Raw genomic sequence first — 27,984 nt, 5'->3', positions numbered from 1 at the left:
TCCTGAACAACGTGGAACGGATAGATAGATAGATAGACAGATAGATAGATAGACAGATAGATAGATAGATAGATAGATAGATAGATAGATAGATAGATAGATAGATAGATAGATAGATAGATAGATAGAAAGACGAGACTCTCACCTCAGGGTCTGTGCGAGGACATGAGGGAGGAGAGAGCCTGATGATGAAGTGACTTTGGGTGTGTACCGCGCTCCTGCATTCTTCACCCACACCAGCTCTTTGGTGGCTCGGTCAAGATGTGAGCGGATGATTTCTTTTGTTTAACGCCGTGGACGTCCTGGGGGTTTTCGTTTTGTACTTTTGACACATTTCCCCCTTCCCATCCCATGCGCTGTGGGGGCCAATGGTTGATTTGAAGGTGTATTTACTCTGATCTGGATTAGCTACTGAAGCCTGATGAAGAATAAGGCTGCCAAGCTGAAGTCCAAAAGGAAAGGAACTGAAAATGCATTCGGCTGTGACTTGACCGAACATCTGCAGAATTCAGGACGAGACGGTAAATTCCTCTTTTCCATACTCACTCCTCCTCTTGCCATTCATATAACGGCCGCCGAGCCTTTCAAAGCCCCAGCCGTCATAATAAATGTGCTTTATTACGAGCAGCAGCCTGGGCCTCTGCGTAAACATTAACTACGTGTAATAAACCAACACCCATTTCTCGCTGGGTGATGAGTCTGTGTTTCTGTGCTGTTGAAACGGAAGATACTTCATTCAGAGTCTAGATGCAAACTTTTGAGTGAAACTTGTTGCTCTAACTCTTAGGTGTTGTCTAATAAATCTCCACTTTGGGTGGGTTAATGGGTCTAAAATAAATCTGAATGGAATCTTAGTTTACGACTAAGTTGTGTAGTGCTTTGATTTGCCAAATACACATGCATAAAGTGAAAAATAAAGAGCAAAGGAAATGCTCAGAGGAAGAGGAAGGGAGAAAAGAGGAGGAGAAAAGGGGAGGACTAGATTTTAAAGATATACAGTTCACGTTAAATGCCGACATATCCTGTTTATGAAACATCATCAAAATCATAACTAAAAAGCAACAGTTCCTCTCAAAGTGAGTGCGTGTGTTATTGAGCATATCACAGTTAATGCAATATTTTGATATGCCGCCGTTGGACTTTCTTCATTTGTTTGTTCAAAGTGGTTTTGTCCCCACGTCTTTTGTTTTAGATCCTGTCTTCTCACATGTTTTGATCACTGCGACAGGCAGAATGACCATAAATGTGACCCTGCAGCACAAAAGCAGTGTTAAGTCGCTGGGGGATATTTGTAGCAATAGCCAACAATACATTGTATGGGTCACAATTATACATTTCTCTTTTATGTCAAAAATCATTAGGATATTAAGTAAAGATCATGTTCCATGAAGATATTTTGTAAATCTCCTACCGTAAATATATCAAAACTTAATGTTTGATTAGTAATATGCATTGCTAAGGACTTCATTTGAACAACTTTAAAGATGATTTTCTCAATATTTAGATTTTTTTGCACCCTCAGATTCCAGATTTTCAAATAGTTGTATCTCAGCCAAATATTGTCCTATCCTAACAAACCATACATCAATGGAAAGATTATTTATTCAGCTTTCAGATGATCCATCTCAATTATATTCTAGGTCCCATACATAAACATAACTACTGCAATGACTTCATTTGAACAACTTTAAAGATGATTTTCTCAATATTTAGATTTTTTTGCACCCTCAGATTCCAGATTTTCAAATAGTTGTATCTCAGCCAAATATTGTCCTATCCTAACAAACCATACATCAATGGAAAGCTTATTTTATTCAGCTTTCAGATGATGCATCTCAATTATATTCTATGTCCCATACATAAACATAACTACTGCAATGGCTGGTTTTGGGCTCCAAGGTCACAAATGCTCTCAAGATATTTATCCTGAAGAATCTGATTCATTTCCTGTGTTGAAGTAAGATTATATTCTATTACAATATCTCAATATTGTTTTTTTAACTAACAATTATTATTATACAATTCTTTATCATGACAAATAAGTCATCAGGTGAGATATTGATTTTCCTCCATTACTTAAACAACTAATGGAGTTTTTTCCCCAATGCAACAGGCTCCTTTGGTTTTCTCACTGGCAACTTGTATACATTATTTGAGCATAGCATAGATTTATACTTTCTCAGCATCATCCATTAACCCCATTGTGATATTATATAGTGTTTCCAAAACTTGAACTGTAAAGTCAGAATACATTTTGAATTAATTCGCCCTCTTGAAAGCCCTGCTTATTCCATTTTTTTTTTTTGCTAGTAAAGAAGCCATGAGTAGACATCAATAACAAACCAAAATGTCCCATATGAGGACTGGCATCCAAAACATATGCTAGTGTTTTCAATAAGATATCCATGTCAGATGTCAGCATCTCCTTACTAAACTAAAGCAGGATTTACCAATAACTGTAAAACACTGGAGCACATCTCTGGCTGCAGGTCATAAAGAAAGCTTTTCTCAGACGTCTTCCTCTCAGAGAACAATCATTCATTCATTCATCCGGTCTCCACTGCGTCTCAGGCAGAACTGCTGAATAGTAAATGATCTGGGTTTTCCCTAAATCCCCCATTTTTCTTTCTTTAATGCTTCTTTTTAGCTTTCTTTAATATTCTTTTTAAAAATGTCATGCTTTTGCTTAGGATGTGCTGTATTGTGTGTACTGTGTGTGAGGATTTTACTCCAAGCTGATCTCTCTGCAGTTATAGTGTATCGATAAAGAAATTCACTTTATGAAAGTTCTTTTATATGCAGATCAGCGATACATATTTAGGTGAACGCTTCCGTTTTTAGATACGTGTAGATTAAGTAAGACTCTGGATGGTTTATTGGTCCAGCTAATGTTTTGGTTACACTTTATTGTACAGTACATGTACTTCCACAAGAAAGTGCTGGGTAGTTGAAGTTAACTATGGGTTAAGGTTAGTTTAGGGGTAGGTTCAGGGTTAGTACCTAGCTATTACCCAGTTATTGTAATTGTTATGATAAGTACATAACATGCGGAGCAGGACTGTAAAATAAAGGTTTTTTTTCCCTACAGTTCATTACTTTAAATGATCACATCGTTTATAAGCCTACTTTCAGTTCTTTTGCAAATGGATTATGACTCGGTGAAGAGCCTGGTAATTTTTTGTTATTGAACAAATTATTGAGCCTACAGCTCTATTTATTTCTCCACATCTGCTTCTTCTGAAATCCAGTCTGACAAAAGGAGAGTATCCTGACCTGTTATAAGAACTAAACTTTGTTGACAGTCTGATAAAATGCTAAAATTAGGTATAAGCTGTGGCCTAGTGGTTAGCGCACAAAGAGGCCAACAAATAACTTCAAAATAAGAATATATACAATTAAACTGTGGCTCAGAATTACTGCTCCGTACTCTTCCCACAGACTCCCACACAAACTGAAAACCCCAATAAATCCAATAAAAAAATTTAATTTACCCCAAAAATGAAAATAATGAACTTTTAAATGTCCATACAGTGAAAGCCAATAGGGTCTAAAGTTTCAAGGTCCAAAAAGGACCCAAGTGTAATCCATACAGCTCCAGTGGATTCTGAATTGATCAAAAATGACTTTGTATGCTGAGCACGCCAAAATGTGTTTATTCACTTTAAAATCACATGATGATGCTTTGATGACATCAACCCTGGTTTTGGCACGTTGTGACATCATGACACGAGTACCAGTTTTGTGCAAATGGCATGTCCCGGTAAATTAAAGTGATCAACTTCAGGGTTAACAATGCTGTGAAATCCCTTGATAATTGTAGCTCATTGTGATGGTGTCTATTTAGATGTCTATTTTTATGATGATAAATCAATTTAAAGCTTGAAGATATCATGGCTGAAGGTATGGTAAGGAAGTGATGAAGCTGGGTGGGAACTTTCCCGAGGTCTTTTAGAATAAGAGGAAGTGTCATAAGTAATACCAGCTGCAAGGCCTGGGTGTGTCAGGTTTCCTCTGAAACAAACAAACCATTTTTAACTTCCTGCCCTGGCCCACCTTCTCCACAATAAGCGCCTGACAGGATGAAGGAAGGACGGTGTAATAGTACTGTAGTCTACATGAAACACTACAGTTGCGAAGAGAGACAACAGAAATGTACATTCGGATTATTTAAAAGGTTAATATACAAAGAACGCAGACTTGAGTAAATGTGGTTGTTATATATTTTGCAATGTTGCAATAGTTGTATGACTTACTAAATTGTGATAAAAATCACACAAAATCTAATTTTTGGCATTTGTAGGCCTTTCTCCTGGCTGCATAAAAATTGATGAGTGCTTTCTGACTGACTTCAAAATGTATTACCATTAGGGTAAAGCGTTTTGGTTTATATTGTCCATATTTTTCAGACGTTTTCTCACACCAAGCCTTGTCAGTGGTCAACTGCATGCCCCAATAATCTCAAATGCGTCTCAAACTGTGCTCAAAGTCTACATTCAACACTTAGAGATTTCACTATGAACTCCATCTGAGGTCTATACTTCACTTTTTTCGTTGCCCATCAATTTGCTTTATTTGATGAATCATCACAGGCTCCCTTTCACGTTATAATCCAGGGTTCCTTACGCATTTCTGCACATGCACACTCTTTAAAACCGAGGCTGTTTGTTGAGAGCTAAAATATTAAATGTGTTTATATTTAAGAATGAAATAGAAGGCACTGCATGTACGCTTGCTTAATTCGCTCAAGTGCATGATTTATTTAAGTCCTGCTCTTTTCATGCAATGAAAGCTTACAGTGACTAGGGGATGTAAAGCTCCCAAAAGGTCAAAAACAAACAAACAAACAAAATCCTAAAAGGTTCAAGTCTCCTGAAGCTAAATACACCTTTGTCTGAGGTGACCAAAATGTAAGCATTTATAAAAAACAAAAAAAAAGAGCGCTTACATATCATTCATGCTCCATATATTCAAACTTGGTTCTGGTCACTGTTTTAGGTACTGGCTATTTTTTATTTTATTAATTTTTTTTTGAAACATTGATATTTGAGAGTTGTGGAGAAGAGGTGATTTCTAGTGAAGTGCAGATTTTAGTCAGACAAAAGACAATATGCTACTAAATAATGTTCATGCTAATACTTTTATGGCTTTCTTTTTTCCACTGGATGCTTTCATTGTATGGGGAGAATTAGTGAGAACATTTCTCAAAATATTTTGTCCTCTGTTCCATGAAAGAAAAAAGTCATTAAGGCTTATGTGATGATGACTGAAGTTTCATTTTGGGTGAACTGTTCTTTTAATAAATGAAGCTTTATTGATATATGTGAATGACCATGCATTAATTTGTCCTGGGGTTTTTTTTTTGTCTAGTTCCTTACGTTCTGAAGACTTGCACAGAGTTCATAGAGAAACATGGGATTGTGGATGGAATCTACAGACTCTCAGGAATCACATCTAACATTCAAAAACTCAGGTAGGCCAATTATTTTGACTCACCGTGTCAAACATACAATTGTGTTGCATGATGGGAAATGTTTCCTATAAGACTTGAACTAGTCTAAACTCTTGCCTAAATCATTTGTACAGTCATCTCTTTGTAGTTCATGTGTGTGTGTGTGTGTGTGTGCGTGTGTGTGTGTGTGTGTGTGTGCGTGTGTGCGTGTGTGTGTGTGTGTGTGTGCGTGTGTGTATGTGTATCTGTGTGTGTATCTGTGTGTGTGTGTGTGTGTGTGTGTGTGTGTGTGTGTGTGCACATACAGACAGGAGTTTTGCTCTGAAGCCTGTCCTGACCTCACTAAAGAAGCGTATCTTCAGGATATCCACTGCGTGGGCTCTTTATGTAAACTGTACTTCAGAGAGCTCCCCAACCCTCTCCTCACTTACGAACTCTACAAGAAATTTACAGTAAGTTTGTCAGACATGTGACATTTATTTTAGGGATAGCATAGGCCACTTTTATTATTATTATTATTATTAATTGTTATATTTTTGTACTACAGTACAGTAGTACAGCACACGCTGTAAGTGGTCTGTTATATTGTTAAAGCTCTCAGAATTTCATCTTACATTTTGGCCATATAAATATCAGCGACTGCACCAAATTGTATATTTTTTGTTAAGTTTAGGCCTAAATAAAATAAAACTGAGGTATGTTTTTCTTCCTCAAGTATGAGCTCAAAATTCATATTCAATAAACTCTTCCATGAAAAATATATTTTTCTGATTATTATTGCATATTTCAGACTTTGCAGGATTTTAAAAAATGGTTTGTTCTCATATATATAATATTTTAGATAGTAAACATATGTAAGTGTTTCCTGTAGTTGTACAAATAATCAGTTTAATATTAGTTCCATTTGGACCTCTACAAACACCAACTTCCTTGGTTAAGATGATTATTAGTTTCCAGGAGATCCATAGTGATTCATTAGAAACACATTAAAAATGTACACATGAATCCAGGAATTAATCTTCCTCGATCTATATTTTTGTGCAAAGGATGCAGTGTCCGTTAAAGAGGAGCAGCAGCAACTCCTAAACATCAGGAGTGTCATAAAAGAACTTCCTGCTTCACACTTCAGGTACAGCTGGCATCAGGGCCGTTTCTAGCCAATTTGACGCCCTAGGCGTAATCTCTATTGCCCCCCAAATTATATATATATATATATATAATTCTTCTCAGACACCAGTTGCTTGTCACATTCAAATTGGTTGTCATAGTAACGACACTAATTTGTGGAGATTCAGTGCATTGAGTTCCAAACATTTTGCACAATTGAGTATCTGTAATACTACTAGATAGATGCTGCATAGCCCTATGTAACAATCCCTAGTGGCTAAGACATTGCACATAATTTACACATAAATCACACATAAATTTATTTTATTACATTTTGATTTGGATACTATATACTATACTACTACATATTGTTTCGATATTATCAAATTTCTTACATTCACGCTATTATTCTTCTTCTTTGTTTGATGATCTGTCGAATGAGATATTTTCTTTAAAGGCATTAATGCTACATAATATTATCACTCACAAAAACTATTGATTCATTACATTCATTGCATTTTCTAAGTGCTCTCTTTTCGTTTTGGCGTAGCTCCAGGGAGGTAGAAGTGCCCTCCTGCAATGGTGATATAGCATTTCTGGAGGTGCGGGTCCAGCAGTCAGTCGTGGAGTTCATTCTCAACCACACTGAGCAAATCTTCAACCTGGATCTTCAGCCATGCAAGTCCAGAGAAGGTATAGCTCGCATTCAGCAATGCAGTCACACAGACAATGCACTGTATCTCTGAATGAACGGAGCGGTTGGTGAAGATGCCAGATGCTGTTAGTATAGCCATAAAAAAACTTCATTGAAAAGTGCAGTAGTAGTAAGAAGAGATTTTATTTTAGATGTACACCACCTGGGCATATTCTGTAACCATGTTGTACAACTCAAAACAGGATATAGAGTAATTGGAAATTGCAGCTCATTGAGGGGAATTAGCACACAGTTGGGTAGAGTGTAGCTTAGGCTCATTTGAAAGCCATCCAGTCTTTCACAGCTTGTGATGATTTGATCAGCGCACATGTGTTTGGTTTAGCACAGCCTCTTAAAGCTCCTGCAATAGGCCCTGCTTTTGCACTCGTCTTCCTATTTAGAAACCTGCCTATGAGTGTGGTGACAAGAAATAAAGTATAGGTGCATCCCATTTCATGCACTTATGCACTATTCTTTGCCGTTTTGTAGTGTGTAAATAGTGCGAGTAGTGTGTTCACACTGAAAATTCCAAATAAATATCTAATTATAAATATATTTACACTTTTGGTGTAAAAGGACCTTTACAGTTGCCAAAAATATAACTTTTGGTGTTTTTGTTATTAAAAAACAAATAAGCAAGCTCAGCCCAGGTGACAAAAAGTAACGCAGAAGCAACGTAATGCATTACTTTCCGTAAAGAGCAACTAAGTAACGCAATTAGTTACTTTTATTATTGGGTAACGCAATATTGTAATGCATTAAAGTAACTTTCCCCAACGCTGGCAAATCTTCAACCTGGATCTTCAGCCATGCAAGTCCAGAGAAGGTATAGCTCGCATTCAGCAATGCAGTCACACAGACAATGCACTGTATCTCTGAATGAACGGAGCGGTTGGTGAAGATGCCAGATGCTGTTAGTATAGCCATAAAAAAACTTCATTGAAAAGTGCAGTAGTAGTAAGAAGAGATTTTATTTTAGATGTACACCACCTGGGCATATTCTGTAACCATGTTGTACAACTCAAAACAGGATATAGAGTAATTGGAAATTGCAGCTCATTAAGGGGAATTAGCACACAGTTGGGTAGAGTGTAGCTTAGGCTCATTTGAAAGCCATCCAGTCTTTCACAGCTTGTGATGATTTGATCAGCGCACATGTGTTTGGTTTAGCACAGCCTCTTAAAGCTCCTGCAATAGGCCCTGCATTTGCACTCGTCTTCCTATTTAGAAACCTGCCTATGAGTGTGGTGACAAGAAATAAAGTATAGGTGCATCCCATTTCATGCACTTATGCACTATTCTTAGCCGTTTTGTAGTGTGTAAATAGTGCGAGTAGTGTGTTCACACTGAAAATTCCAAATAAATATCTAATTATAAATATATTTACACTTTTGGTGTAAAAGGACCTTTACAGTTGCCAAAAATATAACTTTTGGGGTTTTTGTTATGACAAAAAGTAACGCAGAAGCAACGTAATGCATTACTTTCCATAAAGAGCAACTAAGTAACGCAATTAGTTACTTTTTTATTGGGTAATGCAATATTGTAATGCATTAAAGTAACTTTCCCCAACGCTAGATCACCTCCATGCCACGCCGAATTGAGGCAGTAATTAAAGCAAAAGGAGCCCCTACCAAGTATTGAGTACATGTACAGTAAATGAACATACTTTCCAGAAGGCCAACAATTCATTAAAACATTTTTTATTGGTCTTATGAAGTATTCTAATTTGTTGAGATTGTGAATTGGTGAGTTTTTGTTAAATGTAAGCCAAAATCATCACAATTAAAAGAACCAAAGACTTAAACTACTTCAGTCTGTGTGCATTGAATTTATTTAATACACGAGTTTCACAATTTGAGTTGAATTACTGAAATAAATGAACTTTTCCACAACATTCTAATTTATTGAGATGCACCTGTAGATACTGCAGCATGAAAACAGGGTTATTATCATTAACTAAAACTATTTAAAACAGTTTTGCTAATTGAAATAAAATATAAATATTTGCAAATTAGAACTGAAATAAGTTCAAGCACTAAAATTTCTAACTGTAAATTGGGACATTTTTGTGAGAACAAGAATAAAATCAAGAATCTGTGATTTGTTAATTCTCTTTTACCTTTATTTAACTGACAAGCCTACAAAGAAAAGATTAAAAAAAAACTTTGGTCAGAGGCAAAATAAAAGTGAAAAGATTATGGAATATCCAAGTTAAACTGTTTTGAAACATCCAACAATAAGCAGCTGCATTGGTAATAGGTGAGGGGATCATGATTGGGTAAAAATAACAAGCATCCACCAAAATAGATGGGTCATGGCTTACAACTTACAATGAGAGAATTGTCAAACCATTAAAAAAATAATATTTCTCAATGCAAGATTGCAAAGAATGGAGGTTTTTCGCCATCTACCGTACCGTAGGGAATCTGGCGAAATCTCAGTCTGTGTAGGTGTTAAATATAGCCATGTGGGCTCTGAAGAAGTTCAGAATACAATTGTCACTAAACACAGTCCATCGCTGGATCAAGAAAAGCAACTTGAATCTCTGTTAGGGAAGGAGAAAGCTATACATCAGCTCTATGGATGCCGCGGGGTTCTCTGGGCCAGAGCTCATCTCAGATAATTAGAAATACAGTGGAGAAGTAAGCTGTGCTCAGATCAGTCCACATTTCAACTTGTTTCTGGGGAAAACAGACATTGAATTCTACAAAGGGACCATCCAGACTTCTATCAGGTGCACAAGCTAACATCTGTCATGAAGTAGGTTTCATCAGTGCACATGGGATGGGTGACCTGCAAATGTGTGAAGGCACCACTGAGGCTGAGGCATATACTGGGACTGTACAGAGACATATACTGACATCAGAATGACATTTTTTCCTGGGAAGTCCATGGTTATATGAGCGAGACAATGCTAGGTTTCATTCTGCATGTGCTACAGCCTGCAGTCCAGATCTGTCTCCTATTGAAAATGCATGGTGCATCATGAAGAGGAGAAATACACAATGATGACCACTTACTGTTGAGCAGCTGAAGTCTTGTGTCAAGCAAGACTGGGCAACATTTCCACTTGCAAAACTGTAGCAATTAGTCTTCTCGTTTAAAAATGATTAAAAACAGTCATTAAAGAAAAGTTGATGTGACACAGTTGTAAACATGCCGCTGACCCAACTCTTTTGGAGTGTGTTGCAGCCGTCAAAATCAAAATTTGTTTAAGTTTGCAAAATACAATTCAGTTGGTCAGTGAAAACATTGGAGATCTTTGTCAATTAAATAGAGGTTAAAGAAAATTTGTATTGCATTTGACAAAATGTTCCAACTTCTCTGGAAATGGGGTTTATAAACTGAACCTAAATAGTAAAAAAAAAACATTAAAATGACAAACACACAAAACAAAGTTACTAAATCTAACTAAATTATACATATTTTTTAAATCAAAATGTTAACAAAAAGTATATTAAAGTATATAAATAATACTAAAATTACACTAAATGAAAATACTTTTTAAGTATTGTGTTCAGCCATTACTTTTTCCATCATTTATATATACTGATAGAACAGCTCCTCAACACTTTCCTGCAAAGATTAGCTCTGACCTGGATTAAACACACCTACCTGCAACTTTGTAGCAATCCTGAAGACCTTGAGTAGCTTGTTCAGGTGTGTTTGGTTAGGGTTGGAGCGTCCAGAGGTTCAGAGTTGAGGACCCCTGTGATAGAACAAGGCTTTGAGCTCTTTTAGTGATGCAAAGTATGTTATCCTCAAGACATGCTACATGGAACTGGTTTTCATGGTTTTGTAGGCCCCAGCATGGCGTGTGGGGAGAAGTACGCCACCTTGCCTGCCAGCACGCAGTCTGGCCCCATGAAGCTCATGAGTCTGGAAGAGGCGCAGGCTCGCTCTCTCAGTCCCAACCATCCAGCGATGAGAGAGAGACAAAGAGAGAACAGCCTTCCAGATACCAGCACTGCTGCAATGTACCACACAGTAATAGATCTGTCTGACAGCAGGTTTGATATATTTACGCAAGCCTACACACACTCCCTATAGCATGTGTATGTCAGGTTTTAACATGCACAATACTGAAACTGTACAGCATGCACATAAACTGTAAAGCTTGACCTAGAGAGCAACATTTCATTTGAAGTCTTCTCATAACACAGGAGCAAATTCTCAGGAAAATCTAAGAAGTGGAAGTCCATCTTCAGTCTTGGGCGATCTGTCATCGACTCTAAAGGGAAGCTGAGTCGCAATGGGAGTGTGTTTATGAGAGCCCCAAATCCCTCCGGTAAGAAAGAGACCGAGAGCGAGAGAAGCTTTCTAGTGTCTAGAATCTAAAGTTCCCAAAAAGGGAACACACAAAAGAGGAGGTGCAGCCAGAAATCAAAATGCTACTTTATGATATTTCGGGGAGCAGACATCAGAGCAGTAATACAAGCACGATGTTGCTCTCTGCATCTGATGAGAGCCCTATAGATGGCCAAAGCATCATGAAGTGTCATTTAATAAAATGCATTTTCATATTGGTCTAAATGGTTTCTGCAAAAGCAAATAACACTCCCCATAGAAGAAAAAAATATTTGTTTTTTGCTTGACCCTAGAGTCAGAAAATGTTATACATATTTTAAAAACATGTCACCTTAATAATGGTGAATTACATTAAAGGCCCAGAGATTATTATATTGACCTACATGAAGTAACATTTTGGCTTATGTCTGAAGAGAATATATTAATTAAATAAATAAGGTGTTTATAATAATCTTTTTACTTTGTATGAATGTTTTTGTCTTTGGGAAAATAAATATATTTTGTTATTATTAAATCAAAATTTTAAGTTTGAGCCAAAACAATAATTACAATTTGAAAAAAACTAATGTATCTTACTGTAATACATTACTGTATTTTTCTTTTAATTTGGTCCAAATGATCTATTTTTATCAGTGCAGAGTAAAGAAGAAGAACAAATAGTATGGCGAGATTTATGTTTTATGTTTCTTTCCTCTCTTGAACAGAAAAACCTGTTATAAGGCCATCCAAAAGCATGGACTCTCTCTGTTCCTTTCAGGCAGCAGGTGGGGCTAGATCTCCATATATACTTACTTTACTAAGCTGTCCTTTTGCAGTTCTCCAAACAGATTTAAAACAATTTTGATGTATATAATAAATGCATATATGTATATAAAGATACATTATATATTAAAAATAACAACTTCATTCACATAAAAGAAAAAGCAGCTAATTAAGATATCAGCCCGACACACGGCATACGGGCAAACATTGATAGTATTACAGAAAAGGTTCATGACAGGAGACTTGGTTTTATCTGATTGTTAGATTAGTTTCTGCAGTACTGCAATAATAGAAAAAAATATTATTTAATCAAATGTTTTCAAGTGAATGTATCAACTCAAGTTCATGGAAAGTGCAGTTTATCACGTTAATTAATGGCATGCTTTGTTTTACAAACAAAGTTTAATGCTTAATATTATTAATTCTAAAAAACGTTCTTAATTTTTATCTTTGGGTAAAGTGTGAAAAAATGTTGGGGCCACTATACATAGGTTAGGTGTCACCACCAGTTTTCTCTTTTTCACTCCCATTCAGATGAGCACAAAGCACCAACAGAAGGAAGCAATGGTATCTTTATCCCAAGTCTAAAATCCCGAACCCTGGGCTCGGGTATCGACTACAATCCAAACAAGAAGGATCCAAAATGGCACTCAGATCCTCATACTGCTTCGGGAGGATGTGTGAATGAGAAAAGAGAAAGAGCATCGGATGCCTCCTCTGCATCTCCATCTTTATCCCCACTGCAGAAAACTCTTCCAGAACAGCTGAAGGTTTTCAAAGGTGATGACCGCAGCGGCTGCCAGCCCACATCTCCCAAAAACCGTCGGATGCTGTATTCTGGATCTGCCAGTAGTGGATCGTCTAGACCATCTTTTCCAGGCAGCCTGTTTCCGCTGGAGTCGTCGCCGCGGCAACAACGGAAGGCCCTCAACATTTCGGAACCCTTCGCGGTGTCTGTACCTTTGCGTGTGTCTGCAGTTATTAACTCTAACAGCACCCCCTGCAGGGCACCGGGGAAAGAGAGGGACAGGGGTCTGGGGGGACTCTTTAAGCCCAGTAAGGAGGCTGGACCTCTGGAAGCCCGTCGCAGCGAAAGTATTGGCACTGCTGGATTGAGTGTCCCCAGCAGAAGCAGCAGTGGGAACTTCACGTTCACAGACTGGGAGACTGGACTAGCAGGTCACTCCAGCAGCACTGGGTTCAGAGAGCACCTGCTCAGTGACAGCAGCGGAGGCAGCGGATGCAGTATCTATAGCAACAGCAGCCCTTTCCCCGTGGAAAACGAGGCTCAGACTGGGGAAAGAGATATTACAGATGCGCTCACTCTGGGGACAACAAAGAGTATGACGATTGGTCTGTGTGTGTGTGTGTGTGTGTGTGTGTGTGTGTGTGTGTGTGTGTGTGTGTGTGTGTGTGTGTGTGTGTGTGTGTGTGAGAGAGTGTGTGCGCATTTTTGTGATTTATGAGGACACAAATTTGTATAATAACATGGGCATGACATAGGTATTACAATGAGAAGGTGCTTTATGAGGACATTTTGAGTGTCCCCATATTTCAAAAGGTTTATAAATAATTCAGAATTCGTTTTTTTGAAAATCTAAAAATGCAGAAAGTTTCCTTCAAGGGGTTGGGTTAGGTGTAGGGCGATAGAAAATACGGTTTGTACAAACGGTGTGTGTGTGTGTGTGTGTGTGTGTGAGTGTGTGTGTGTGAGTGTGTGTGTGTGTGTGTTTGAGCTGGGACTGTCAGATATCTCAGTAATGGCAGATGGGGGAAGTGTTCGGGAATCACATTATTTGTGCAATTCTGTCTGGTGATGCTAGTGCCACAGAAATTATACACTGCACCTTTAAATCTGCTACCCTAACTGATAACATGATGCTGATTTCTCCGAATTTTCTCAGGCAAGGACGCAGAAGTGCGAGACCTGATAGCCAATGTGGAGAATTCTGAACCTCAGGCGTCATCTGAGACTAAAGAAATAGTGAAAGAACTGGAAACTACATCAACACAACAAGAAATGGCAAAATTGGACAAACTGGTATGATTTGAATTGCTAAAACACATGGAATTGTACGCCTGCATTTTTAATAGGATTGACATACTACAAGCACAATGTCTCTCAACCAGGGGGCCGTGGTATGACTTAAAATGTAATATATTAAAGTATATACACACTGGAGGGCCTTCGAGTCAAAAAAGTTGAGAACCACTGTACTAGTACTAAATCCCAAGATGAAATAGTGATATATATTTCAAGTCCATTAACTCCTAATTGCAATTAAGCCCAAATGTATAAACCTATTTAAGCTACTGTCTTAAAAAGACATAATTTTGACCTCTGAAATATCATTGGAACAAATGTCTGTATAACCAGCCCTCACTTTTCTCTCTTTTTTTGTGTTCCTTCGTCGTGTTTCACAGGAAGTAATCAAAAAGGTGCCATCGTCTGGCATGCATCAGAAAGTTTCAGTCACCGAGGCTAAAACAAGCATGCCAGGTGAACAGGTGAAGCCCCGCTTCACCAATATGACTGGAAACGAGGACACTTGCAAGCTAAGTGCACAGAGAAGAAGTAGTTTGCCTACAAACACTGTGATGTCAAAGGGACTCTTTATAGACCTTACCAAAAATGTGACGTTTGATCATTCTGCTGCTACTACGTTTAATTCTGTCACGAAGCATTTCCCCGAAAGATTGTTGTCATGTGATGGTGGCTGGAATTACCTGGATAATGAAGCTGACAGGACAGACCACAAGAGCCTAGAGTCGCAAACCATAATAACAACCAGTCTAGAGCTTTCCCCATTTCTCCACCTAAAGGAAACAGATATCCTCCAAGATGCAGAGCCATGCAGCGAAGAGGAACCAAGAACAGAGGCTGTTAGGAAAGACAACACTCCCAAAAGTGACTTGCCGGGTAAATCGGACGTTCACACATCTCTTCACTCTGACACGAAAGAGCCATTGATAACAAAGGATATTTGTAAAGATGAAAATAAGGAGGTTAGTGGTGAACCAAAGAAACTCGATTTAGCAGAAAGAATCAAGGGAAGTTTGGAAAGACTCTCGACTTGTCTGAATGAACAACAGCGCACACTGGAAAGTTGTTGTCGAGATGCTGTAGACACACGGGGGAGTAATTTGGATCAGGTTGAACCATGGGAAGACTGGTGTTCTGCCAAGCAGTGGGTAACCAGCCCTCTGCACTCACCAAAACCTATGCCATGTCAAGCAACTCACAGCCAAGTTCTTGAAAAACCAAAAGTGGACGACTTGCCTAAAGAACCAGCTGTGCTTGATGACATTACACCATCTCAAACAGAGGCTGCTGTGACAGCTGCCTGTGAACTCCGAAACATTGACTTCCCGACAGGAAACAGAAATGCAGACACAAATGTAACTTGTTTTTCACCGATAACAGAGCATTGCGAGAGTGATAACCTCAAGTGGATGGGAGACAAAGACGACAGCAAACTTGAGATTCCACAGGTTAAGATACTGAAGGCATTCACCGATCCAGATGAGACGGCTGCACTGCAAAACGTGAGCAAAGCAAAACAGAAACGCTCATCTCAGAGATTTCATCGACAGACATCCCATGAGTCTGGCGTCGTGGAGAGGAGTCGTGAAGACATTCAACCCAAACTCAGGCCATGCTCCCTAAACCTGGATTTAGGACACCAAGGTGTCAGAGACTTTTCAAACAGTCACTATCTGAAAAGTGTACAACATTCAGTTGCACAGGAATGCACGACGCTTGAAGCCATGCACGGTAGCTCGTCTCTAGAGTTGGAGCTGTTCCTGAGTGGCTCTAAGGCACCTGTGCGACGCAACTCGGCACCAGTCAGCGTGTCATCAGTTCGCACTGCATTCATGATCAAAACTTGCAAAGCTAAAGCTGTTCCTGTTATTCCGCCAAAAATTCAGTACAGCCACATACCTCACGCTCTACCTGAGGGGAGCACCGATCAAGTCAATCAAAGTGCACCTGAAAAGAAACCTGCTAAGAGCAAGTTGGGAAAGGAGGAACTGCCAAGCAGTGAACCACCATCAGCGATTCCCATGAACAACGCCACATGCAATTACAAACCGACCTCCGTTCCAGATCTCCCAGTGTTGAGAAGGAAGCGATCTGCAAATGGAGACACCTTTATGGATCGCCCCAGACCTGAGCGCTCATCGCTTCTTCAGAGATCATCCTTCAGAAATCGTCCAAGACCTCAAAGTCTCATCCTGTTCAGCCCTCCGTTTCCAATCATGGACTACCCTCCGGTAGGGGATGACGGAAAACTGCTCCTATCTCCTATTAAAGCTGAAGCATCACCATTTGACGTCTATGCAAATGAACTAGCAGAAAACCTTAAAACTGCTGAAGGGGTAACCTTGCGTAATAAAATGACTTTGCCAAAGAGTGGACAAAGGCTTGAGACCTCAACCAGCTGCTTTTACCAGCCACAAAGGAGGTCGATGATAATTGACAATAGAAGTAACAGGCAAATTGAATAAGACAGCTATTATTGGCCATCACGCAATAACTAGTGAACTTCTTGCATATTAAATGTGACCCTGGAGCACAAAACCAGTCATAAGGTTCAATTTTTCGAAATTGAGATTTATGCATCATCTGAAAGATGAATAAATAGCTTTCCATTGATGTATGATTTGTTATGATAGGACAATATTTGGTCGAGAAAATCTGGAATCTGAGGGTGCAAAAAAATCGAAATATTGAGAAAATCATCTTTAAAGTTGTTCAAATGAAGTTCTTAGCAATGCATATTACTAATCAAAAATTAAGTTTTGATATATTTATGACAGGACATTTACTAAATATCTTCATGGAACATGATCTTTACTTAATATCCTAATGATTTTTGGCATAAAAGAGAAATGTATAATTTTGACCCATACAATGTATTTTTGGCTATTGCTACAAATATCCCCCAGCGACTTAAGACTCCAGGGTCACAAATGTGACCGAGTGTCCGTATACTTTATAGAAATCTAGGTGGCTTTAATCCTGATAATACACAATTGTAAGTATCAAGCTTTGTGTAAAATGCTGCTGCTAAGGATTTATATCAGAGATTTTTTCTGTCTTTGCAAGGAAAACTGAAACATGCCTTAGAATAAAGCTGCGAAACTCAGCAGGCTCCTACTGTCTGTGTAAATACAGACTACACAAGCACGTCTTCATTCCCTTGATGTGGAGCTCGAGGTCTTGGTGTCTGTTGTTACTTTATCGCGATTGGAATATTGTGTTTACAATTGGAGGCATTTATACATTATCTACAAATCTGCATGATAAAATTGGGTGCATGCCAGCCAAAAAGAAAAGAAAACTATTAAAGCAGTTCCAAAAATGACAAAAGTCAAACATTTATTTATTCCATATTGTCTTGTCTTTGTCATACAAATCTGTACTTCCAAGTCCAAAGAGAGTAAAAATCAATTTGAACAAACGTTTAGAGCAAAAGTCCAGTGCTAGAAGACAGTTTAAAGGTCAATGTTCTTGAATAACTCAAACGAATTGTTTCGAGCTGTACGTTCTTCTTTAGTAGAAACTGTTTTAATATTTTCAAATCTCCTGATTACTTGGTTAACAGAAATGTATGAAAACATGGTTATGCTGAGGTCTCAAACGTAAGTATATAAAAAAAAGTCCATGTTTTATATAAACCGTAAAGCAGAGAAGTTTTGACAATGCATTCTGAAGCATGTTAGAGACAAGGATGAAAGATCACGATCGTTAAGATGACAGTTATTGTAATCAAAGAACACTAACCTTGTAAGATGCTCTTTTTGTATTCAGTCAAATTGGATTTATTGTATGTATTCTATTCTAAACAACATAATAAAAGTATTTCACGTGTAATGTGTACACTGTGACATGAGCATTTCGATTGACAAATTAAGTTATTTCAGTGTAGAGTTATTTAGTTATATATAGCGCTATATTTCTGTTTGCATAATTTTCTATAATTCTGGTAAGATATGAATAAAGTAGTTCCTATATATATATACATATATATGGGGTACGTTATGACACTTACAGTTGTCTTGCAGTCAAATAAAAATAGAAGCAATCATTTATAATATAGGGCCACAGAAATGTGACCCTACATCAGATATGCGCATGATATGCATATGATATGATAAGCGTAAGTTGAGTCATTTGGGGAATATAGAACCATTTACATTTGAAATAAAACAATGGGCATACTGTATATGAGAACAAGAATCGCATTCTAAAGCCTTGTGTTGCAGAACAATATTCACATTTTCATAAACCAGCCAGGAAATGCTTTAATATTCCTAATTTCAACATTCAATACTTCAATTTTCAACATTTTAATAGTACTTGGTGTAGTTATACTATTTCCTGTGGTTGGAGACAATGCTCAACAATTACAAGATAAGCCACTGACACACTTTTACCCCAAAGCTAAAAGAAAAAGAAATGCATATACCTTGAATACATTCAGTGTCACACTGAATAAGTGACTGGCAACTGTTTCAATGTAAAGCTACAATTCTTAAAAAAAAAAAAGGGAAAAAAATTAATATTCATGCCTTTTTTAGGTTTAAACCATGCATTTACCAACATGTATGATTATATTTTTAGACCTTATAATTATCTGTAATATTTTACTTGGTCTAACAAATTCTATTCACATCTTTCAATCACAGTCTTCTTTATTCATGTGACGGTCAAAAACTTGGCTTTAATCTACACATCTATAATAAACACATCTTTAATCTACTCTCCTTTACTCATTACATACAAATGGCAGTTAAAAACACACAATAAATGCACACAGACTATGTAACTGTGCAAATATTTTGAACTTATTTTTAATTGCAAAATGAAATGACTGCATGTGATGGACCGGTCTTGAAACACCAGATGTTGCTCTAGACTAAATGTACAGTAGATTGCTAGAAATACACCGTATATGAAGAGCCTAATATATACACAAAGACTTCCTTTACTTATGCACCCAAAAGCCACCATGGAAATTCGAGTACAGAGCAAAAGCCAGCTACTTTTGTCCGGCTAGCATTTGATTTATTTATTGATTTTGGAGAATACTTGCATAATGTATAAGCTAGAAGTAGCTTATAAACACAGTTAATTCGTAAAACAATAACAATCTAAGAATTATGAGTGCAAATCCATCTATTCTGTGTCTCTGAAGTTAGTAATTCCTCTTATGTTAAATACTGTTTGTCTTCACATTAACTAGCCACTTGAGTGTGTTCATTGAGATATTTATGTCAAAGACACTCACGAACTACATTATTAAGATTTCAGAGCTGTTTGACTGAGAATGAATGCAAATAGTGTCTTCCAAAAACTGTGGTAAAACACGATACATTTGGAGATGTTAAAAATAAATAAATAAGACAGTTGCTTGGAGACAACAATGCAGAGTCACGGAATGACCTGCAGCAACCAATACACCTCATTTAAAGAAATAGAAGCAGAAACTTGTATTCAATTTGTTGCAAAGCCCTTGTTGCTTTAGAATTCGTTATGATTTCACAAAAGTGTTGCTTGACTCATCACGGATTTTGATCTTCATTTGTACCTGCAAAAGTTTTTGTAGAGTCAGTTGTGATTAGAATGGTTTACAACTATTCCACAAAAAAAATAGTAATCATGTTTATAGGGCCAAGTTAAATGACGGGGACTACAGTATGCAATATATTTAACAAGATCAGCTCGTATCCTTCTTAAATGTACTGCCATCAAGAAATATCCCAGAGAAACGTATGATGTTTGTCTGAAACAAATCTATATAGATCTATATAACACACTTGATAGATGATATGAAAAGTAAAAACAAATACCTGTTCTAACATGAACTGAAGTGGATCACCTGGTCTATCAAAAACCAGTTTCTCTGTGATGTCCTGAAATAGCACAAATGAGAAAAGCACAATGAACAGTCTTGTCCTGGATGTCTCAAGCAACACAGTGTGTCATATCTGCTGCTAAAATGACATTGGTAGTCAGTCAGAGCTCTATTTTGTTGTTTTCGTAATGCTCCTAAAACAATATGCAGCTCTTTATTAAATAAAGCAGAATACTGCGATATTAACACGCTGCGCTTTCTCTGTTTTGGGGAACTGTTTCTCTGTTTTAGTGCTCTGAATTGTCCTTCGCCATTTTGTGCAAAGCAATTCATCACTGTCTACCATTTTCTTCGTACGAATAGATACCAGTGGCTGCAGCTGTGTTCTTTCTCACCTGAAAGATCTGAAGAATATTGTGAGTCTCCATATAGTTAATAGCGCGCGCGTAAGGCTCCGTGAACACCGAGGAAGGGCGCGAGGTCTCCGCACTCTCGGTGATGAGCAGTTTTTCTGATAAACCAGAATCTGCCATCGCACTAAGTTTATGTTGCTGTAGTAGGCTACTAAAACCCACACGTGCAAAAAGTAAGTTGCGAAGTGTACTTCTGCGAAGCATCGTAGATTTAAGCGTTCGCTCTTTAAGAAAGGCGCATTACCGCCGTTTAGCCCGTTTTGTGTGCATGCAGAAATGGGACTCGCATGCATCGAGAGCAGGACTGTTTGAAATGAAATGTCACACTGTAACCCCTAGCAACTCTACACAAAGGGCTCGGATGATGATGAAGAATCGCGAGGGGCCTCGACAGCCAGGGGTTGCTGAAAATGCATGCCAATTTTACGAGCTATTTTCGGGGGAGAAAAAAAGAACACCTCAGAAGACCTCGGGCTAACGTTTGCAATGCGCCTGACAAAGGGAAGGAGGGGCCTACGCGCCGTTTCTAGGTTGCAAGTCGTCCTCAGCTGACACCCCGGCCTACAATGAGTGCATTCTATGTAGGGCAGACGGTGTGCGTGTCCCCCGGTGAACCTCTCGGTAAAACGCTGCTGTTCGTGTCTGTAACCGAAAGGAGGAGCTCAGCGTCAAGAAAAGCGTGCAACCCAACCGGAAACCTCATTTCTGAGGAATGATGTGAATGAACGGAGGAGAGGGATTGTTACATGTGACGAAATATTTACGCGAGCCAAGCCTTATTTAGCAAAACAATAAACAGAATGCGTAGGCTAGAAATGGTTTGCTGTTTGTAAATATGTCTCGTTGGACTTTTGACATCACGAAATCTTAGTGGGACGCATTAAAAGGATCATTATATCGCTGCCGATATTCAAACACAATATTCAAGATGTTAATAACTGTTCACTGCTGTCATAGCACTAAGATCAATCAATCGTGTGTGTATATATATATATTTGTATGTATGCATGTATTTATAAACACACATTTCAACAAGAACAGCGCTTGAAAAAAAATCACTTGGGCTCAAAGGGAAGGTTGATTATTCCTCGTCTAGACTACAGACGGCCGTGCGCGCGCGCACACACACACACACACACATACACACACACTCACACACACACAGACACACACACACACACACCTGTCATTGTCTAGACTGGGGGGAGTCGGGGAGGGGGTGCTCGGTGTGGCTGGCGACTCGTGAGCCACTATTGCATTATTTTGTGTCAGTCACAACGGCTCCGTGAACGTATTGGTGAACAAAAAAGTCCTGTGTCACTTTTCACGATCTGATTGGCCGGCAGTCCCGTCAGCAACTCTCCTTACGTTTCCTTGAGGTCAGCTGGGGACGTTAAAAAATAAATAAATGAGAAAATAGAAATGCGTAGAAAGTAAAAGGCACGGTCTAGCTTGTTGGTCATCGGACTGACGGACACCGTCATCATCCAATGTGGGAGCAGATCTAATTGGGAGAACTGTATTGACATCGCCCCGAACCAATCTAAAGCAGGCTATCTATAAATGATCACCATGCAGGATTCTCGGATGGCTGGCCTTTGATCGAGGAAGGGACATAGATTTCAGGGAGTTGAATCATGCGCGCATGTAACACCTATAATAACATTCATGTCGAGGTAGCTAATGCGTGCATTCGTTCATGCTCAAGAAGCAACGCGTAAAAGCCGAAAGTCCTCGAAAGGGGACCGCGACAAGCGCATCGAAATACGGTGCACCGAGAATTAAGAAACTGAGGATGCACAGAGCCCATGCTGGTTCAAACACAACAATTGCGACGAGCCAAAACAGTTTCACTTTCAGAGCCACAATGGAGCCAGTTTCAGCGCTCCTCGCCGCGCGGAAGGGAGGGCGTGCGGCTCGCCGATTGGGGTAAAGTCATTTTGAACGATTTATATCACAACCTACGTGCTTCACGAGAGTCCATTCTGTTCCAATCGCCAGCAGAAAGGCGTGGCTGCCCAAAATCTTCGACGAATGGTGAAAAAATGGGAGGGCACGAGTGAGCTGCGTGATGTCCTCTCCGAAGGTAGGCTGCAGCGTGTGTTTATTGATGAGATGAAAGAAGATGGAAGTGAGAAATGAAACAAAGTAAGGGACAATATTAATAAACTCAGTCCTTGCCTGGGGAAAACCGGGGAAGCTGTGAAGCGCTGTAGCCACTGGAGAAGAAAGACCCTTAAAGCAGCAGGTAAGAACCAGGGAGAGAGAGGGTACTTACATTATTTATGTTAGGCTATTTATAAGAGCAATAGCAGTCATCCCCGTGCTACGAGCTGGGGGAAAAAACTTACAATACTAATAACTCAAGCGCAAGACTTTAGTCTTTGTCCATCTATAAGCTATAGATAAGGCGGCTTTGAAGAAGATACGGAAAACTTGTGAAATGACATTTAGTTGGTACAGTTCTCTCAGTCAGAACAGCCAACGTTTGTCTGAAATTAAACCATAAAGACTCGTGCTAGGCTGAAGTGACGTCTCAGGGAAAATGCCCATGTAATTCCCTGCTTGAGCACTCTTTTTCTAGAAAGTAGCCGAACAGTTGTCAGGCTACGAGGACTTTGTCTGTAGTTTTTGCAAGTTGTATTATTTCACGGGGTATTTTAATCATTAGCGAAACACTCAACGCAACACTGAACCGTGACACGAAAGGCACAATACGAGCCAGCGGAGCCGCTAGGGACTTCCGTACGCACGAGCTAAATATCAGCGCTCTAACCGTGTGTTAAGTGTCAAGTATCACCGATTAAAGGCCGTCGGCGCTACAGTAACAAATGTTCTGATGACATGAAGGTTTCAGCCGCCTAGTGTCTTCCGGGCCATTGCTAATATTTGATCGAGCACGGTAGATTTGCGCGCTAGCCTCTGCGCTCGGGATGTTGCGTATGTCGCTGTTTTGCGCGGACACATTCTGAGCGAAGCTGTGGAGTTTTGTAGCAGGGAGTGTGTCTGGCGCTTCACCCTCTCCGTTATTTGTCATCATTAAATGGGGATACGCAGCAATCTTAGCCCTCGCTCCAAGTACGCGGAGAAGCCGAAATGCAGTTTTAGTTACAAAAAGATAAATGGCCATCTGTTCCGTATACTAATGCCTGTACTTATGAATGACCTCATTTTGACTCCGTGTTGTGAAGTGCCAGCTTGTTGCCTGTAACGCACGCGTTACAAGCGAACAATAAATCACTCGGCCATTTTAACACACACACACACACACACACACCAAAAAACTTAATATGGCAAAACACAGAGGAGCTCGTCTTCAGTTTTTGGATGCAACGCTGATTGCATTGTTATCTGAAGCACGAGACGGCGGGCATGAGAGCCATGGCATTGGCCCGTAGTGGAAAAAAACATTTTCATTAATTTATCATATGCACTCTGTTTCCCGACGCTGTATTATAAAATGTCTGTCTTATATAATCTGTTTATTTATAGCAAGCGGCATGAAAAGGATGTCATTTATGTGGGGAGATTCTAGTCGATGTTGGCTGCTTTTATTACTGGGGTGTTTTATCTGAACGAGTGAGCTGAATGAAGGAAAACCTTGTTATTTTACGATATAGCCTAAGCGAAATGCAGTTAGCTCGTTTTATTTAGCAGTGTGCATGCTTGTTAGAATTGCATTTGTATTTTGGGGGATTTGCTGACCGCTCTCAGACGCTTCGGCCTTGGAAGTCTGACTTATTGATAAAAAATCAGTAGCCAAATATTACTTCATTAAACGTTAAGGATTTTTTTCTTAAGTGACGTGCTGGCGTATACAAGCATATTATTAGGCTCTTATGAAGTAAGATGATTTTAGGATTTGGTAGCTCTCAGTCATGACCTCTGTCTCCTAAAGCTGTGGATGTCTGCATAACAGCTCTTGTCTTTAGCCTACTTCAATCCCCGTTAAATGTAGTTTCACGATGAAAACTTCAGTCTCTCTCTTTGCATTTCTTTGTGTTTCAGACACTTGCACGTGCCTATAGGATAAGATGTGTAGGCTGGGCATGCATTCGCGTAAGGCAGTCTTACTAGAAACCATCGTAAAATATTATAGCATTCTCCAGTTATTTTTTAACTTATAGCCTAGGCTATGCCAGAAACGATATTTTCTGCACTTTTTTTTTTGCTGATCACCGGCCTACTTTTCATAGAACTGTTTTATAAATTCTTCGTGGGTCTGCAAGTAAGTTAACGTCGAGTAAATGCACTCTTTCTATATTTATGGCAAATACTTTTCATTTTGGTCAGCACATTTAATTGAAATACAAGTTGTATATTAGTTTGTGAATCAAGCATTTTCTCCACATGTAGCTACACGACTGTTACATTTTAACACGTTCTTGCTTATTCTTGTGCACCTGTTTAATTCCATTTAAATCTGTTTTAGTCGCGTGCTGTAGCCTATGTGTATCTATTAAAACGTGTGTAGTTTTATGGCTGATTTGGACAGTAGCTAGGATCGGGAGGAGGGCCTTTGCTGCATGTTTGACCGACTTTAAAGTGGCTTTATATGCGAACAAGACCTTGAGATGTATGTTTTGCGTTAGTTCACGACTGTGGACACCAAAACCGAAAATAAACTTTTTTAATTTTCCTTGAATGTGTTGCAAATCCACGTTCTGGGAGTCTCAGCAGTCGCACTGTTTCTCTGTATATGCTCGTATATCAAACGAGATTTTTCTGCTTGCTCGTGAGTTATGGGGTTAGCTTATGTGATGCTTGGAAATATGTGAGACTTTTGTCTGTACATTTTTAAGACGTTATGTAGGCTACCTGGACGTACCTGTGAGAGCTGGTCATTCTTGAGTGGATGCATGCTTCTTTTTAAAGTATTGAGGTACTACATTAAAGTATTGTTAGATCATATAAACCGTAGGCTAACTAAGAGAACTCTGGAACAAAAATGTATTGTTTCTGCAGGAGCTTTTCCCAAACATTAATATTAATATGTAAGCCTGTATTTTTTTTTACTTAACTTTTTTGCTTTTTTAATTTATTTGTTTTTGCACTAAAGAGTGATGTGATTATTGATCTGATTGTTACTTATATATAGTTATTATTGTAGCAGTTAAGAGGTTATGATCATAATACACTTTTTTTGTTGTTGTTGTTACATGCATGCTCCATGACCTTTGAATATTGTTTGTGGATGTTTAATGATACAGTGGTTTTTAATGTCTGTGCATGATTATTATTTTTATTTTTTTTGCTTGTGATAGATGCGGTATATTAATTCATATAGACTTTGGGATAGTGGCAGCTTCTATAATATTAGTTATTATAATATTCCTATTCTTAATGTTTACTAAAGTTTTTTTTAAACGTTAAAGATATTCTTTTGTCTATTTTTGGTGAGATGGAAATGATAAATGCAACCAAAGGATAACAAATAAATCATGATCTTAGGAATATAGTGATTGGTGGATCAAAAGCAGGCATTGTGTGCTGTTTATTTTGGAAACATCAAACCCTCATAGTGCTTCAGACGTAATGCTCACATGCCACTGCCAGAGACTTTTAAAGAGTTTGTCAGTTGGTTCGCAATTGATTATATTTGACCGAATGAAAAATGCTAAATTGCAATTAAACAAGGTCTACAGAATCACAATGATTTTGTAAGATGATCTATCACAGATCTATCACAGGTTATGCTGTTAGCTTTACCGTCAGAGGTAACTAAGTCAGATTACATGGTTATCTTAACCATCTCACCCGTTTGGATGGCGACCTTCTCTAATGTAATTAATTGTCAAGGTCAGAGTCAGTTAATTCCTCTTTAAGGAATCTTATGGTCAGACAATGGCATTTATTTCAGTGCAACACATGTTGTATTCTGACGAATACACGAGAAAATAAACACACATTGTCCTAGATAGAGAACCGACGCCAGCTATACATTATAAAAACCTGTGTATACGTATATAATTCTCGATATGAGTATTGAACAACATGCAGTGCGAGGGTGAATGTGCAAAGAGTATGAGGCAGGAACTGAAAACATTACATTTTGATACCTCAGCTCACATAAATTTCCCAATATCTCTTCTTATGTAATGTAGAGGGAGGGTATTAATATTTTATGTATTATAGGCATTTGACATTTCGGCTTTGCTTTCTTTATGATGTAGTTGCAGCACCTACATTTCAGCCTGACATGTGCTGTGATATTTCATATCATAACAATTATCAGTTTGATTATTTCTGATTTGTATTGCTTGGTATCTTGCATCTGGAGGCCTTCACATGGTTTGAGGAAATCCTTGACCCATAGGATGGTCAAGAGCACTCCCTCCTGAGTTGATATTGTGTTACCTATTATTTGTACACAATGTAGATTCTGAGGTTTTAATTATGCGAACATGCATGACAACAGAAATCTTTATTTACTCTGATGTTCTGGGCCTAACCAGTAGAAGGAGTCATTTTACTTTAGGGCTGTTTGTATTGGTTTCTCTTGATTCTCCAAAACTGATTACACTCTTTACTGGTAACATGTAAATATGGCAAAATAGCATTAATATGTAACTTTAAAAAAAACTAAAACTCTAGAACTAAATGTCAGAACATCAAAGAGCTAGCACGATTCCAGATTGAGTTGAGAATTACGGTTTATTATGACTTATCCATTCAAATATTGTAACTCATCGTACGATTTTTAGTTTGATGATGTTTCTCTTACGTAGAAGAATAATTTGCATCAAAACTCATGACATAGCTTGAGTGGAAACCATAGTAACAATGGTCAGACACAGACGCAGGCAATTCGTTCACACTTTGATTTTCTCTGCTTTCTTTCAAGGGTCTACAACAATAAAAATATGTGACTCCTCTATTCGGCCATTTTACAAAAATGCATATGTAAAGTGTATTCATATTTTAGTTTGCTTGCATGTGTAATGTAAAAACGGCCTGAATTTGTTAAAGGAATGCAATATCCCATGAAGACAGAAAATGCAAAGAGATACATTATTCTCCATTCAACTTGAGAAAGCATTTAGAATTGGATTGTAATTGGACTGTGAAGTTGTTGTTGTTTTTTTTTTTTTGCTTTTAGTAAATGCTCACAATGTAATTACTTGACAGTTTAATCTGAGAGGTCTATCAGAATTAGTGAGCTATCCACTTTCCCTAATTGAGCTGAACATTCCCTTACCCTTAGGCTCTATCTTAGAGGAATAAATTCTATTCTTTTTTACTGAAGATGAGGTTAGTCTTGATGAGTGATTTCCTAGTTTTCACGCTATTTTTTAAGAATGTGGTTGGACTCACTACATCTTTGATTCATGTCATAATTCTCTGTGTGTGTGTGTGTGTGTGTGTGTGTGAGCGTGTGTGTGAGAG

The 27,984-nt window shown here is 38.4% G+C and overlaps 2 protein-coding genes across 2 annotated transcripts in view; both read left to right on the top strand.

Moving 5' to 3' along the window:
- The first annotated feature begins 80 nt into the window (after positions 1-80).
- LOC107557748 (rho GTPase-activating protein 31-like) lies at positions 81-16,921 on the top strand. The gene is made up of 11 exons (XM_016241274.1): positions 81-521; positions 5,368-5,470; positions 5,757-5,901; positions 6,496-6,578; positions 7,107-7,249; positions 11,056-11,263; positions 11,417-11,541; positions 12,266-12,325; positions 12,858-13,676; positions 14,228-14,364; positions 14,748-16,921. Exons 1-11 carry the CDS (start codon positions 422-424, stop codon positions 16,830-16,832), a joined length of 4,008 nt encoding a protein of 1,335 aa, XP_016096760.1. The 5' UTR covers positions 81-421; the 3' UTR covers positions 16,833-16,921.
- A 5,427-nt stretch (positions 16,922-22,348) lies between these two features.
- Positions 22,349-27,984, top strand: part of LOC107557747 (zinc finger and BTB domain-containing protein 20-like) — a 51,952-nt gene continuing 46,316 nt past the window's right edge. The window contains exon 1 of the mRNA XM_016241273.1: positions 22,349-22,684. The gene's annotated coding sequence lies outside the window, so the exon portion shown is untranslated. The remainder of the gene's footprint in view (positions 22,685-27,984) is intronic.

Source organism: Sinocyclocheilus grahami, unplaced genomic scaffold (assembly GCF_001515645.1).
Source record: "Sinocyclocheilus grahami isolate Dianchi unplaced genomic scaffold, SAMN03320097.WGS_v1.1 scaffold618.1, whole genome shotgun sequence".
Lineage (NCBI taxonomy): Eukaryota > Metazoa > Chordata > Actinopteri > Cypriniformes > Cyprinidae > Sinocyclocheilus > Sinocyclocheilus grahami.
Note: the sequence above shows the minus strand (reverse complement) of the source record. Positions and strands in the feature narration are given on the sequence as shown.